This window comes from Ovis aries, chromosome 8, assembly GCF_016772045.2.
Source record: "Ovis aries strain OAR_USU_Benz2616 breed Rambouillet chromosome 8, ARS-UI_Ramb_v3.0, whole genome shotgun sequence".
NCBI classification, from domain to species: Eukaryota; Metazoa; Chordata; class Mammalia; order Artiodactyla; family Bovidae; genus Ovis; species Ovis aries.
Genome location: NC_056061.1, coordinates 1891357 through 1907950, shown reverse-complemented (window position 1 = coordinate 1907950; position 16594 = coordinate 1891357). Strand labels below are relative to the sequence as shown.

The 16594-nt window shown below is 38.3% G+C and overlaps 1 protein-coding gene across 2 annotated transcripts in view; it reads left to right on the top strand.

Moving 5' to 3' along the window:
- Window positions 1-16594, top strand: part of COL12A1 (collagen type XII alpha 1 chain) — a 120100-nt gene that overhangs the window by 78195 nt on the left and 25311 nt on the right. For both annotated transcript variants that reach the window (XM_015097286.4, XM_060419188.1), the window contains exons 41-51: window positions 754-870; window positions 1016-1162; window positions 1657-1731; window positions 3539-3678; window positions 5333-5456; window positions 5622-5765; window positions 7230-7394; window positions 8686-8724; window positions 8821-8959; window positions 11516-11658; window positions 11965-12074. In XM_015097286.4, the coding sequence (XP_014952772.3) occupies window positions 754-870; window positions 1016-1162; window positions 1657-1731; window positions 3539-3678; window positions 5333-5456; window positions 5622-5765; window positions 7230-7394; window positions 8686-8724; window positions 8821-8959; window positions 11516-11658; window positions 11965-12074 (1343 nt within the window). The remainder of the gene's footprint in view (window positions 1-753; window positions 871-1015; window positions 1163-1656; window positions 1732-3538; window positions 3679-5332; window positions 5457-5621; window positions 5766-7229; window positions 7395-8685; window positions 8725-8820; window positions 8960-11515; window positions 11659-11964; window positions 12075-16594) is intronic.

Here is a 16594-nt window from a genome sequence, read left to right as displayed (position 1 = left end):
GATGGTTAACATTTTTAGCAATCAAGTATTTTTAGTGAAGGTATGAACATTACTTTTTTTTTTGTTTGAACATTACTTTATTTATACAAAAAGCTGCTGCTGCTGTTGCTGAGTCGCTTCAGTTGTGTCTGACTCTGCACAACCCCATAGACGGCAGCCCACCAGGCTCCCCTGTCCCTGGGATTCTCCAGGCAAGGACACTGGAGTGCGTTGCCATTTCCTTCTCCAATACATGAAAGTGAAAAGTGAAAGTGAAGTCGCTCAGTCATGTCCAACTCAGTGACCCCATAGACTGCAGCCTACCAGCCTCCTCCCTCCATGAGATTTTCCAGGCAAGAGTACTGGAGTGGGTGGCCATTGCCTTCTCCATACAAAAAGCTACTTCACACTTAATATACTATGGTATAGTGTAAACATAACTTTTGTATGCTCTGGAAAGTCAAAATATTCATGTCACTTGTTTATTGAACCAATATTTGCTTTATTCTGGTGGTCTGGAACTGATGTGGAATTTGCTTCTCTTGAAAATCAGTGATAAAAAGGGAGATCCATTTTGACTGTACCATATTCTCATGTTTGTTTCATGTATATTTCTTAATAAGGAAACAGTGTGAACAATGTGAGACTTTAGGCATTACATTTTTCAGCCACAATGAAAGTTTAAAAAATGTGCTAGGATTAAAAGTTTGCTTTTTGTCTTTGTTTAGGAAGTAAGTCTATTTCTTCCTGCCCTTTTTTTTTTTTTTTTTTTAGTGTATTTGAATGTGACGGATCTGAAAACTTACCAAGTCGGGTGGGATACATTCTGTGTCAGATGGTTGGCTCACCGAGCAGCCACTTCCTACAGACTAAAACTAAGCCCCGCAGATGGTACGTGTGCAAAAAAAATACCTGGAGCACATAGTAGTCACATTTTAAACTTTAGTAAAGATGTTATTTTGCTTACTAAAAAAAAATGATGCATCAACATGCCTTTAAATATAACTATTGACAATGCTGGCATTGTCCTAACCAGGAACCAGAGGACAGGAAATCACAGTGCGTGGATCAGAAACCAGTCACTGCTTCACTGACCTGTCACCAGAAACTGATTATGGAGTCACTGTCTTTGTGCAGACACCAAACCTTGAGGGACCAGGTGTCTCGGTCAAAGAACGTACTAGTAAGTGCTTGAGTAATCTGGGGAGTCTCCGTAAGGCTTCAGAATAGGATGCTCTGGGTGTGGGAGGCTGAAGTGACTCCTGCGTGACCACTTCTCCTTGCGAACAGCAAGAGTGAGGTGATGGCAGGTCCTTGAGGTGGGGTCTGGGGTCGGCTCAATCCCTTTATCTGCAGCAACCCTGTGTTGCCCCTGTTAGGCTTGGTATAATAAGGAAAAAGACCTCAAAGAGGGAGCTGGCTCTAGCAGACCGTGAGAGGGTGAATATGTGTTGCGTTAGTGACCTTTGCCCATTCTCCCTCTGATTCTGGGCTTCCTGCTGCAGTCAATACTGAGTGTCTGCCAATGGTACCAAATTTGGATGAAATAGAATTCCCAGCATCAGTGCCAGGGAGACTTAATTTGTTGTCGAGGGCTTAAATGGCTCTTAAGATTTATTTTCTGTGATATGAAATATGCACTTGTTGTGGTTTTCTAATTATTGTTTTAAATTCTAGCCCTAAAACCAACAGAAGCCCCGACAGAGCCACCCACAGCCCCCCCTCCTCCTACAGTTCCGCCAGCCCGGGAAGGTAAGTGATATTATCAGTCGATGCGTTCAGCTGGTGGGGACTGAGCTCCTTCTTGCTTATGTACCTCATTTACAGCTGACATAGGACATTTCTGATTTATTATTCCTGCCGAAGCGTTTTTAGATCAAAGGCAGAGATTACCAGTCATTCGCTCTTCCCCTGCTCCAGACACATTTTAGTGTGACTAAAATCAATCACAAACCACAATCACAGCTCTTCAGTGGAACTCTGTTTCCTCAAGACGAACGTCTAGTGATGCCTTATATAACCCATAGTCACATGGTGGGCATTTCTTTCTTCTGCCTGTTGGCATCAACAAACACTGGGAACCTTTGGGGCTAAATCTGCACTGTAACTCCTGTGGCCTTTGACTTTGGAATTCCTGGCTTCTCACTTGAGAGGCCCTGGATTACACAAAGCTGAAAAACTTCCATTCACCAAAGCGGGAGACATACTTGTCACTTGCAGAGAACTGGTAAAAAGACATATACTGAGTATTCCTACTGGTCTCTGTAATTTGGGGCAATGCTCAGCATTTCATCAAATTAAGTTTCAGGTGACAGAGGTTGAGATGGTTGGATGAGTCACGGACATGAGTTTGAGCAAGCTCCAGTAGGTACTGAGGGACAGGAAAGCTGGCGTGCTGCAGTCCGTGGGGTTGCAGAGTCGGACACGACTAAGCGACTGAATAACAAATTAACTACTGGTTTATTCTTTTCCTACGTTCTGTTTCCAGCATTTAACTGAAAGCATTTCAGACTTTAAAGTTTTTTTTTTTTTTTTAATCTTGGAAGACTTAGAAAGCTATGATTTTATCTTAGCCTTTTTGATATGATTTTATCAAGTCTACTAAAGAAGTAAAATTAAAAGTGTAATATTATAGGATAAAATAGTAATTAGTTTCTTTAAATTAAACTTTTGAAAAGAATTCAGTAAATAATTTTGGCTTTAAGACATGCACGCTAAGGTCTTAATAGACGTTACATTTTATTTTAGAGCAGTTAAATTTTAGAGCAGTTTTAGGTTCACATCAAATTTGAACTGAAAGTACATGTAGGTCCCAGACATGCCCTGCCTCCTCCCATCCAAACCTCCCCCAACTCTCAACATCCCCCTGCTGCCAGAGTGGGATGTTAGTTACATCCTGTGAACCTATATTGGCACATCATTATCATCCAACGTCCATATTTACTTTAGGATTCATTCTTGGTGTTAAATATTCTGCACATTAAGTTTTTGTCACTAAAATGCTGTTAAATTCTTATTTTTGGAATTTTTTTAAGCCTTCAAGTCTGAAGATTTAAAGATGTTTATTTTATTCATCCCCTTTCCTCCTTCCATACAATTCTAGTGGCTTAATTTAAAATTTAAAAGACACCTTATCTACATGCATGATTATGTATAGAATCTCCAAACCCACTGATGACTCAAGTTCTGTGAATAATTGTTTTTACTTTGATTTCCTCCACATTTATTGTTTGAAGCTTCTTGAAGAATTCTATATGGAGGGAGCATGTGTTTGCAGAGTGAATGTGAGCAGGTGGTGTAATTCCAGAGCAGAGATTGAGAGCGCCTCTCAAACTTTGCTGTGCACTCGAATTATCTGGCACTTTGTTACCGCTGATTCTGATTCAAGAAGTCTGGGGTGGGGCCCAGGACTCCATTCCTATCAAGTTTCCACGTGATGCTATTGCTGCTGGAACCACAGAAGAGTAGAGGGTGTTAGACTACATTTCTCAGTTTTGTAACTTCACTTGAATGAAAGAATTTATGAGACTTTGGGCTTCTTTTGTGTTTTCTCCCCCAGTGTGCAAAGGGGCCAAAGCAGATATTGTATTCCTGACCGATGCTTCCTGGAGTATTGGGGATGATAATTTTAACAAAGTTGTAAAATTCATTTTCAATACCGTGGGAGGCTTTGATGAAATCAGTCCTGCTGGAATTCAGGTGGGTGTCATTTCAAAGGTGATTCATCTGTAATGTCTTGCCATTTCCTCCAGACGTCTTAAGTACAAAGACTTTTCAGTAAGAACTCCATTTTTACTTTATTTTCTATTTTCTTTGCACATATACTTTTGGGAAGGGCTTGGGTGTAAATGATAAAATGAATAGAAAAAATAAGTATTCCTCTAGGTATTCTTTTGGCTAGATGATGTTCTTGTCGAAGATCTGAGGGAATTCTAACTCTAACTTGCTGCTTAAAACTTCTGACAAGGATCCATTTTCACAAAAGACCACTTTGTATTCTGGAAGTTAAATGCATTGTAACTGTCCTACCCTGTTATCTCAGAAGATCCAGGGATGATTAGTGATTGGTGGGGTGTAGAACCCTGTTGTCCCCTCTGCCATGACACTCAGGGCCAGTGGCTCTGTTACTTATAATTCAGATTCCGCAACCTTGAAGACCTACTTCAATTCCACCCTTACTGGAGAAGTTTCCTGGATAGTTTTAGGCATTCCAGACTCCTGAAGGGTTCTGTTTGTATTGCTCTTGTGGCCCATACCACTTTATATTGTCATTATTTGTGTGTTTCTCTTCTGTCTAAATCATTGACTCCTAAAGGCAAGAGACTGTATTGTTTTATTATTTTTTTTCTTGAATTTTGTTCTTTCCTTCCACATTTCTCTTGGTGAGTTTTCTTCTTTATTTTGGCTGTTTGTACTTCTTCATTGTGACATCTTAGAGATGTTATGAAAATAAGAGCTTTTCACATAAACCACAAATAATTCTGCAAACAAATCATATCTTCTTTTATGGAATAATGTTTTATGGACTATATTAAATTTCAAATCCCCAAATAATCCTGTGGATGTTATTCCAACCCAAGATGAGCAAAATGTCAGGCTAGTTATGTCCTTAATTTAATGTGTCAGCAACTAAGCCATTTAAAAAATCCTTTTAGAAATTAATATTTCTGATAAAATATAAGAATAAAAAAGCTACCATATTTTATTAGCTTCCATGTGCCAGCTACTTAGTATATATGATTCTTCTTCCTTAAAATGACTGTAGAAAGTAAGTATAATTATTTCCATTTTGCTGATAAAGAAACGAAGACCCAGAAATGTTGGGAATTTGCCCAATGTCATAAAGCTATTAATCGGCAGAGTTTTGATCCCATTGATCCTGTGTATAAAGCCTATAATCTTTCTACTAAATCACACTGCCACTGAGTTTGTGATGAGTGATGATTATTGTCACACATGTGCCATTTTTATGTTACCATGAAGAATAGATGTAGTCAGCAGAAATGAGAAACAATTGCTTAGCCAACATTTGAGCTCAAGATGGTATGTTCTCATTTTTAATCCTGGAACCTCACTGCTGTCTAGCTTTACGCATCCCTTCTTACATCCTGGACAATAAATACGGTGCATGTACTGTATCAGTTATCAATTACTGATACTTTCACGAAGATCAGAAATTCGAGAATTGAGTGAGACAATGGTAGTCAGTGTTATATTAGCTATAAAGTATTTATAATATTTCATCAGGTCTAATACACTTCTCTTTCCCATTCTACAACTAGAGGAGTCATTTGAAAATTGAAACATAAAAAGAGCGGACTTACCCTCACCATCAAACTACCTTCCTCTTCAGGTCTCATTTGTGCAGTACAGTGACGAGGTCAAGTCTGAGTTTAAGCTGAACACATACAACGACAAGGCCCTGGCCCTGGGGGCCCTCCAGAACATTCGGTACAGAGGAGGAAATACAAGAACAGGTACCGTTCATCAACATGTACTTAGACTTTCACTCTCCAAAGCCTTTGGAGTGATGGGCTGAGTATAACTCTAACATTCAAATTCTTATCCATTGGGTGTGACTAAGGGCATTTGGATAGTTTTCACTGATAAAACACGAACATGTTCCATGCCACATTCTACAGGCAAGGCTCTGACCTTTATCAAGGAGAAGGTGTTGACCTGGGAGAGCGGCATGAGGAAGAATGTCCCCAAGGTGCTGGTTGTGGTCACGGATGGTCGGTCGCAGGATGAGGTCAAGAAGGCGGCTTTGGTCATCCAGCAGTCAGGTAAACACAGGCATACATTTGATGCCCAGGGATTGCCCTCATTTATTTTACAGTTTCAAACATCCAGAAACGCTTGCAAAAGACCAAAATTATGGATTTTACTTTATTGTTTCTCTTTGAGTCTATTCTCCTCCACACCCTTCTAATGTTACTTTACATTTAATCATGGAACAGTTGGATAATTGCTCAGCAACGACATGGTGTATTCTTTGTTTAAGACATGTGTGCCTCATGGTCTGTCCCCCGTAGTGGTTGGAATGCTACAGACAGCAGTGATGGGATGATCCTCACCAGGCTTCCTGCTGTAGCAGAAGTAAATCTTGATGCTGGTTCAACCCACTCTAAGGAGAGACATAGGTTTAGCATGACCTGGTAGACTCATGCCCCAAACAGATTGCTGGAAGGTTTACTGCAAAGGAGCGGAGAGGTGTCTGGGGAGACGTCACTGGTGTAGATCCTGGCAATCAAACATTCTGAAAGCCTGTAGCAAGGATGTTACACTGCCCTTCAAATTAGTTATGTCAGATGATTAGAGATGAAACTAGATCTTTACAATACCTGCATTAACAACCTCACTCCTTCAGGCAGGGTCCAAGGTGGACATATTTTAGAAAGAATGCTATGCATGATTTATGGTGGTCTAAATTGTAAAGTACTTCATTATATGGAGTTTGTCATCTGCACATGTATGGGTCTTTGGCTAAAAGTCTGAGTCATGATTAGTACTAAGTCATACTGTCTTCTCACAATAGAGATCACTCTTTGCACTGATGTTTTTATAAATTATTTCCATTGTGGTTAGGCACTTTGAACAGATTTCTTCATGTGTTGGGCTCCTCGCTGATTTAGCTTTGGGGTTATGAATGATTGCTCCTCAAGTTATCTTGTTTCTAGCTAATTATGTAACCAGTTCTTTATATAGCCTATTTTTTTCTGCTGTCGAATTAAACTTTTGGAGTGAAAACTTTGTTTATTTGTGTTAGCCTAAATAAATGAAAGTTTATTGCCAGCGGGAATTGTAGATTTCATTTTGAAAGTGGTCAAAGTGCTGACTTTGAGTCTGAGTTTATTGAGTAAATTAGTTTTAGGAATTCAGTTGAAAATGGGCCTATTGGTTTCTGAGTCAGATCGGCTTAAAATGCTAATGTTGCCTAAGATATCTGCAGAATTAATGGGTATTTTAGGATGTGTGGAAGAAAATGAGTGCCACATTAAGCCATTTTGTTATTAAAATGTTCACCTTTTAATTGTTAAGATTTTATTTTAGGAAATTCAATTAACCGAACTTTATAAGCCAAAAAATAGGAAAAAAGTATAAATTAAGGAGACTTTATGTCAATTGAAAGAACTTGATGCATAAGCTGAGAAAGTTTGGCATCATTTCTGATGAGATCTTATTTTGAATTGTTTAGACAATAAAAGATGGACAAACGTTTGTGTAATTCTATAAACATTGCTCTGCAGGGTTCAGTGTCTTTGTAGTTGGTGTGGCTGATGTCGACTACAATGAACTTGCCAACATAGCTAGCAAACCAAGCGAACGGCACGTGTTCATTGTGGATGACTTTGAATCTTTTGAGAAGATAGAGGACAACCTCATCACATTTGTGTGTGAAACTGCCACTTCGAGTAAGTCATGGTCCATATGGATCCGTACTCTCACTTGTTTTGAAAAATGACTATTGAGTAGACCATTCCTTATCCTAACCAAGATCAAGTCTGTGCATAAATAGATCCTGGGAAACCACTTGAGAACCTGATGAATCACTGTTCCTATTGAGATCATGCTAACTGTGAGCTTGTCAGAGGTCCATTTTTAGTCTTGAAGATGCAATATTCCTTGTATGGAAATAAAATGTTTGTATATATCCTTTTCCCACCATCTCAATGCCTGTGACATTTGAGAAAATGAATCTTCAACTTAGAAATGCATTTATAGAAGCATTTCTGTGAGGTGAAGGTTTTCCCTGTTAGTAATCAATTGGTATTTGTTCTGTCAACATCTGTGCTTCAAGAGAGCCAGGAAAAAACAGCCTTATGCGCGTGTGCCCCGTAGAAATGCATTCGGTTCTCATTTGTTTCTTTGGGTATATTCATGGTATACCGAGACCTCCAGTTGAACTTTTAAGATGCAGTGAAGGACAAAAGATTTAAATCCATTTGTCCTCCTCCCCATTCATGAACTCTGATTTTTGGAGTATTAGGTTAAGGAAATAGTTGAATGGCTCATCTAAACCCCTAATCCCAGGCAGAGCTGTGCTTTTTAAGTGTTGTTTTTTCCCCTATTAAACATTATATTAGAATCTCCGGACTCTGGTTAGAGGCAGCGGAAGTAAACAAATGTTAATGGCTTATTGTGAAAATTAACACTGAAGCTCAGAATGGAGCTGCACTACTGGAATGAGCAGCGAGCAGCAGCTGCTCCATCCATTCCAGGGAGTCTTGCATGCAGCCTTCCCTGTTCCAGCTCTGGGCCCCAGGTTGAGACCCCCTGCACACCTGCCCCTGGACGGTTCAGTGATGAGCACGAGCCTCCAGTGTTTGGCCAAGAAGAGGATTGGCTGGCAACAAATTCTTCCTGCCCTTGCACAAATTTAAAGTTCCCTGGGCGAAAAGTTCTTTAATCCATTGAAAAAAATATATAAATTTCCCCCTTTAATTCTGTCTTACCATTCTTAAGAACGTTGTAACATTCCAGGTGGACTGGAGACTGTCCAGAAAACATGGTTACACTGCTCAATAGAATAATTTCTCCTACAAGTTGAAAATCTACACAAAACCAGTTAGAAAAAGTTGGATTGTTATGGTCTACACATGAATGAACAGTTTTGTGACTTGCTGTACTTATGCAGGTGCTTTCTGCGCATGTGTAACTTTAGTATTCCTTGGTGAATTGTACTTAAACAACGCTGTGTTGCAGGTTGCCCTCTCATTTATTTGGATGGCTACACCTCACCAGGTAAGCGTTCATACTCTTGGGCTAATTTATTTCAGGATTTAAGCAATAAGATAATTCAAATAACTTCATTTCAATATTTTCTGTTCTGATGTGAAGGTTTTAAGATGCTTGAAGCATACAATCTGACAGAAAAGAATTTTGCTTCCGTGCAAGGAGTCTCCCTGGAGTCAGGCTCTTTCCCCAGCTACTCATCTTACAGGCTTCAGAAGAATGCCTTTGTGAACCAGCCTACAGTGTGAGTCTGACAACAGGAGGGTCTCTTTCTTACCATGGGCCAGAGGGTTTTGTGAGGTTGTTAGAATCTTTGCTGACTTCTTAGCACTCTGGTATTTTAGAATTGTTGGAAAAGTCTTATGGATAACCTGATTTGGTTTCCTTAAGTACAGTTGGGTTGTGTGTGGTTGTGTGTGTATGTGTGTGTGTGTGATGTGTATGTTCAGTTGCTCAGTTGTGTCCAGCTCTTTGCGACCCCCATGGACTGTAGCCCCCTAGGCTCCTCTGTCCTTGGCATTCTCCTGGCATGAATACTGGAGTGGATTCTTCCTCCAGGGGATTTTCCTGACCCAAGGATTGAACCCGTGTCTCCTACATTGCAGACAGATTCTTTACCACTGAGCCATCAGGGAAACCCCACAGCTGAGTTAAGGGTCTCTTATCAGGTCACATGGGAGACTAGTACTCAAGCCTGCTACTCTGAGAATCTCATTCTGTATCTGCCACGTGATGGATTACTAAGTCCTTTTGAATTTAAGGCTAGGACTGTAGGTATGCTTCTTCTAAGGGAGATTATTTAAGCAGGGAGGCACTTTCTCCTCTTGAACATTTCTCCGTGGGTCCAGAAGGGCAGGATGGAATCAGTGCAGAATGGGAACAGGCATTCTTCCTAGAGTTTCTGACTCCAGAAGATGAAAGCCTGCAGCAGTCTGTCTCTGATCTGTGATCTGACAGGCGGCAGTTAGTTTTTATTGGCTGGTGCTCTGGGGACCTGTTGGGCAGCTCTAGATGTTGTTATTTAACTTGATGAAAGTTTGTACCTGGTTCTGATAACCAAAATATGTGTTTGGCACCTTCTGGAGGGGAAAGAACACCAAGAAATAAAGTTTTCAGACACTTAGGACAGGGTCAGATGATGATGCCTGAAATTTGAAATGCTCTGGGAAAGCTGACGGAAAATTCAGACTAAAACCAAGGCTAATTTCTTGTAAGGAAGCACAGTTGTATTGTTGTAGTGTGACCACACTGTGAGTCCCTAACTCTTTTATGGTTAACCACACTAGTTTGCAGTTTTAGGTTTTGTGGTGAACTGAAATACCCAGTGTTTAACTCTGTCACCTCAAGCTATGATTCCTACATTTTCACATAAGACAGCCCACTGTCCTCTTAAGATTCAGATCTTGTGGCTGAAAGAGGCATAAAATGCAATTAAATACTTCTTTATTTTTTCATAATCATTCATTAACTGAAAAAGGAGAAAAATGGGCTAAATGACTGATGACTTTATATGGAGACGGTATTATTTTTAATGTGGAATATTGAGAAGATTCCATGGACAGAGGAGCCTGGTGGCCTATAGTCCATGGGTTGGCAAAGAGTTAGATATGACTGAGCAACTCTCACTTCACTTCACTTCATCATGAAGATGGCTTTTGAACATGCAGAAGACATTGTGTCAGCTTGCCCAGAACATACGCTTTAAGAAGGAGGGCATTACAGAGTGTGGAGCAGAAGTCCCTCCCTGTACAGATGGGAGAAGAATCTAAAAAAGAGAGGCTCTATGTATTTGTATAACTGATTCACTTTGCTGTACAGCAGAAGCAAATGCAACATTGCAAATCAAGTTTATGCCAATAAAAGCCCAAACAAACAAACAAACATAGGACAGGGTTCTATTCCAGAAGTGCCGGCACTGTGGCACACTGAGGCTCAAAACCCCAAGAGCCATTCTGTGCCCTTGGTCAAATCTGTGGAGCAGTTGCTTTTCTGTCCATGGGCCGATTATCAAGGCCCTTTTCCTATCTTTACGAAGAAAGTGTTTTTAAATGGTCTCAGGCGAAAATCCATTGATTCTGTTTCAGAAGTTCCGTTAGAACAATGATTGACTCAAGTCTAGAAGGACACATGGGTCCACATTTTATGTTCGATAGCCTTAGAGCCAAGAAACTTGAATCATATCCGTTTATCAACACTAAACATTTGCACATGTATGTGGCCGTCACATGTATTATTGGTTTTGTTTCTGGGAACGTGTGACCTTCTGGAGCTTATTTGATTTATTTGATTTTAAGGGAGGACTTTAGAAGTATATAGGGAGGGAGAAATTGAAACCTTGAGCCATCTTACTTATGATCTCATATCCCTGATGTTGGAAATTGAATATATTTAGTGAGATTTATGTACTTTAAATTACATCCATAGATACAATGTTTATCACTCTAAAATCATGATATAGTTTTATAATCATCTATGTATCTAGAAAAAATGATTTATTAACTGTAGGATGAAAGATCATTTGGCAGTTTCCCAGACTTTTTGACTTTATCAGATTATAAATCAACTATTACTGCTTACATAATGGGTCTTTAGTGTTTGCTATTTTGAGGTCTCATCCTTAAATTTTTCCCCTTTTAATAATGTATTATTAAAAAGACTATTATAATATAATTGGATTATTATAAATGGCTTCTAATACTAGTCATGAAAAGATTCTAGTCCAAAAATGTTAAATATCATCTATTTCTGATGAGAAATCCTTACTAAATAGTTAATTAATTAATTTTGCTTTATCCAACAGAGAACTACATCCCAATGGACTCCCGCCTTCATATACCATTATATTACTATTCAGACTCCTCCCAGAAACTCCCAGCGACCCTTTTGCAATTTGGCAGATCACAGACCGAGACTATAAACCACAAGTTGGGGTGATTGCAGATCGTAAGGATTTTTATCTTCTCTTAGGGCCCATGCATGCATATTTTTGATTATGTTTTTCCTTCTCTTTAAGAACCTTCTGGATGTATATATATATATACATATACATATACATATACATATCTATTTCCTTGATTATGCTTTTATGTTTAAAGTTTTTAAAAAATATGTCAGTAAATACTTGAATTACATTTTATCTTAACTGAATTATTAATTTTTTAGAGATCTCTTCAACAAGAATTAATTGTTAATACTTCAGTATAGAATCTCCATGCATTTGATTTAATAACAATTATGTGTTGATTACAGCTTCTAGCAAGACATTATCATTCTTTAACAAGGATACAAGAGGTGAGGTGCAGACTGTTACATTTGACACAGATGAAGTGAAGGCATTATTTTACGGAAGTTTTCATAAGGTAAACACGTAAGACTATCTGGTTATTTATAAAAGAAGTATGTGGACTTAAAACTTAAACTAATTTATTATTTATTAAAATGTATGCTAAACTGGTGGAAACATAGCTATGTCTTTTAAAAACAATATCTTTGATTTCAGAGGATTTGATTAATTTTCAAAGAAGAAAATTTAAAATGATATTTCTACTAATCTATTAATGAGATTAACTACTGTTGATATTTCAATATATATTCAATGCAAATGTCTTTTTAGAATATGAGTTGTATAGTATATACAATATTGTATGCCCATTTTTCTACCTTTTATTTTGAACCTTTATGTAATTTTGTTTCAAAAGCTTAATTTTTGTGGATTGTATTTAGTTGACATTTTTTCTTTTATAGAGCATAGTAACCTGCTTCTGCTAGCTCATTTATTGAAAAGTTACAAACATGTCAGTCCAAAAGTTATCACTATCTACCAACATAATTAAGATAACTGTTTATGAGATTAACTTCTGCATGAACATATTTACAACTTCTCTGAAACATTTTATTAAAACTTCTAAGATAAATTCTTAGGGGACTATCTATTCTTGATGATCTTAATTTTTTAATTTTAAGATCCAAGGGTAATACAGACTTGCTGTCAGACAGTTAATTGACAGATAAGAGTACTGACATTGGCAGAATCGGAAGTGAACAGTCTTGGTTATGAGTGGACTTTTTAATGGAATTTTTGCATCAATTGGATCAAATGAACAGGAGGAAGACTATTTGCTGCGCAAGCTTTAAAATTTCCCCAGTATGAGGCTCAGAAAGTTAGTCCCCATATGAAGGAAACAAATATTTCTAATTCAATCTGATTTCTCAAGTGAAAATTGAAGAACTTCCCTATAAATAGGTAGATGGAGCTGAATTTCTTGCTGATTCTCTTCCTAAGAATCTTGGTTTCTTCCCAGAATGTTTTCTTATTTATGAATCAGATTCTTGGTGAAGACAGCAAGGGACTCGCCTCATGGGATTTGCAGAGGCCTCAGGGTACACATTGCTGTTGCTTAGTCACTCAGTCGTGTCCAACTCTGTGGGGACCCCACAGACTGTCGCCTGCCAGGCTCTTCTGTCTGTGGAATTTTCCAGGCAAGAACACTGGAGTGGACTGCCATTTCCTTCTCCAGGGGAGCTTCCTGACACGGATTGAACCCGTGTCTCCTGCATTGGCAAGTGGATTCTTTACCGCTGAGCCACCCGGGAAGCCCAATGAGCACATTAGTGATAAGCCCCCTCCTCCCAAACAAAACAAAACAATACAAACAAACCAACCAATGGTGGAGAAACAGAGATCTCTGAGTATAAAGGCATATTTGCTCAACAAGTTACAGACTTTACTGGTAAAGTGCAGGGAAATAAATGCCTTATTGGGAAAGAAGATTCTAGTTTGACAAATTTTTACTAGCTTCAGTTGCTTCTTGTCCAATAATAGATGCTGAATCTGGCGAAGTTCTTATGAACTTTTTTTGGATCATTGATTTGCCTATTAAACTTACATTTGAGTAACTTGCTAAAGAGGACTATTTTATTTTTCTTCCATACCCACTGAAGATATTGGAAACTCAGCCTGCTATTAACCACTTGACAATCATTTGGAAATATTATTATTTTTTTAAACTTTTTATTTTGTACTGGGGTATAGCTGATTAACAATGTTGTGATAATTTCAGGTGAACAGAAAACTGACTCAGCCATACGTATACATATATCCATTCTCCCCCAAACTATTCCCCCTGTCTAGGCTAGGAACTATTATTTTTAAATTTCCAACTTTCATTGAATGTTTCATTTTACTTGACAACAATAAGGCAGTATTTTTGAAGAGATCTATAGTGATAGTCATTATTTACTACATATCAAGAGAATTGTTTTTTGACCCTCCCGTCTTAATTTGCCTTTATAGAGAGGTATTTGTGTTCTTAGGTCTTATGTAATGCCTCGTCTCTCTTTTTCTCATAAACTCTTTTCTTTTCAAATTCTCTGCCTTCTTTTTTCATAGCGTCTTTCTATTTTTTTAGTTCCTCCTCCACTTTTTCATTATGCTTTCTTCCCCCTCCTTCCTTCCTCTACCCCATTCTGATAACCTACTCTCATTTATCGCATCCATTCAAGTACCAAGTTCAGTCTCTATTGGATACTGATCCAAGGACTTGGAACACCCTTCTTTCATTTCCCACGTAATTTGGGAACTGAAGTTCTTCAGTCCTTGAGATAAGAACAAGTAGTTCTCTGAGAGAAGCAGCAAATTAGTGAAAATAACATGCAGGAGGCTCTTGGGAGAGAGGGGATAGACTAAAAGAGCTTATGTGGGGAAGGGCAACTGCTGCTTCTGGAGGATTCTCTTGAAAAATTCTATGTCTTCATCTTATTGTAACAGATGATGTAGATTCGAGTGAGAAAATTGTAATAAGACAAAAAGGTAGAATAGATGAAAAATAAGGGATGGCAGACCTTGGGAAGGATGATGAGTTGACAAGAGTGCTCCTGCTTTGTTCTACTGGTCTGTGACCAACACGCTTCCCGGTTGGGAAATAGTCCCTAATTACTTGGGACACTGGTGCCCAGGTGAAGAGCCAGTCTGAAATGTAATTATGCATGTGTTTAAAATGCAATAAAACACACTGGAGAGATCATAGCAAAATATATTTTTAGCATGTGTTTCTTTTTGGCTCACATTGAATGACAAGTATATTTGGAATAATTTTGTTTCAAAATTTCAAAGCTTTGATTTTGAAATGGTTTTTCTGGATACTATGATTTTTCAAATAGCTTTTGAATGTTAGCCTCTGAGATTGTTCATATAAGATCTGATAAATAAGTTTCAATTCTTCAGTTCAGTTCAGTTCAGTCGCTCAGTCGTGTCCGACTTTTGGCGACCCCATGAATTGCAGCATGCCAGGACTCCCTGTCCATCACCAACTCTCAGAGTTCACTCAGACTCATGTCCATCAAGTCCGTGATGCCATCCAGCCATCTCATCCTCTGTCAACCTCTTGTCCTCCTGTCCCCAATCCCTCCTAGCATCAGAGTCTTTTCCAATGAGTCAACTCTTCACATGAGGTGGCCAAAGTACTGGAGTTTCAGCTTCAGCATCATTCCCTCCAAAGAAATCCCAGTTCTTACTAGATAATAATAAATACCTTGGGAATGTCTATATGGTATTCATCTTGAATTCAATATTAGATGATTGCCCTGGGGTATTTAAAAATTATTTTTAGTAAGTCATATATCGCTTTTAAATAAAAGCAATATGTAATTCATAGTGCTTATAGATGTACTAAATTAATGTTTTGGTGGTGATTCTATGTGGAAAAAATATCTACTGTTAAAAAAAAAATCTCTGGAGACTGTCCTTATGCTTATTTACTCTAAAGCATTTAATGGAATTTCTGTTCCTTAACTTGGAGCCAAACTTTTTAAAGTAATCATCATGAGCTTACTTGGGTATTTGGGCTGTGATAAGTAGAAACTATGGGCATAACTATAAAGCCAAAGATTGCCTGCAGCCATTCTTTACATTCTTGAAATATAGATGTTTTATTATTTATCTGTACTAATAGATTTCTTAAGATTCTGAATATCTTCAATATCCAACAACAATAAATCAACAGAACTTTGTTTTCTTATGAGGAAATTGAATCTTGAATTTGATTTCCAGAGCTGATTCTTTACAACAGATATGACCTAGCTCTTTCCTGTGTTAGGTGTCTACATGGTGTATAAGATCTTTTTGGCAAGGACTGTTGTTGTTGTTCAGTTGCCCAGTCATGTCTGACTCTTTGCAACCCCATGGACTGCAGCGTGCCCGGCCTCCGTGTCCCTTTATCATCTCCTGAAGTTTCCCAAGCTCATGTCCATCGCATTGGTGATGCCATCCGGCCATCTCATCTGATGCCCTCTTCTCCTTCTGCCCTCAATCTTTCTCAGCATCAGGGACTTTTCCAATGATTTGGCAGGGATTCTGGACTAAGAAATTAAAAACTGGATTTAGCAAAATCACTGGAAGACATTGGAAGCTCCTTTGTTATAAGTATAACAATTTATTAATGATTTATTAAGTTATAATAGTTCACTTTCTATAATTTATTTTTTAATAGTTATTATAAAATATTGACTATGTTCCCCACTTTGTATAGTATATATTTGTAGCTTATTTTATGCAAACTGCTATGTACCTCTTAATCCCCTACTGTTTTGCCCCCCTGCCCTGCCACAGGTAACCACAAGTTTGTTCTCTGTATCTGTCAGTCTTTTTTTTTTTTTGAAAAGCTCTCTATAGTTTAAAGAGTCATCTCATCTACTATATTATCTCTGGCCATCTCAGGAAGAATACATAGTGGGGAAAATAAGAAATTATACTGATGTATAATAGCGGGAGGAAACTGAGACTCAGAGAGGTTAAGTAGTTCATTTAATTTGATGTTGTTAAATTAAATGGCATTGACACTGCAGCCTGGTTCTTGAATTTTCAGTCCAAGGTTCTTGATTT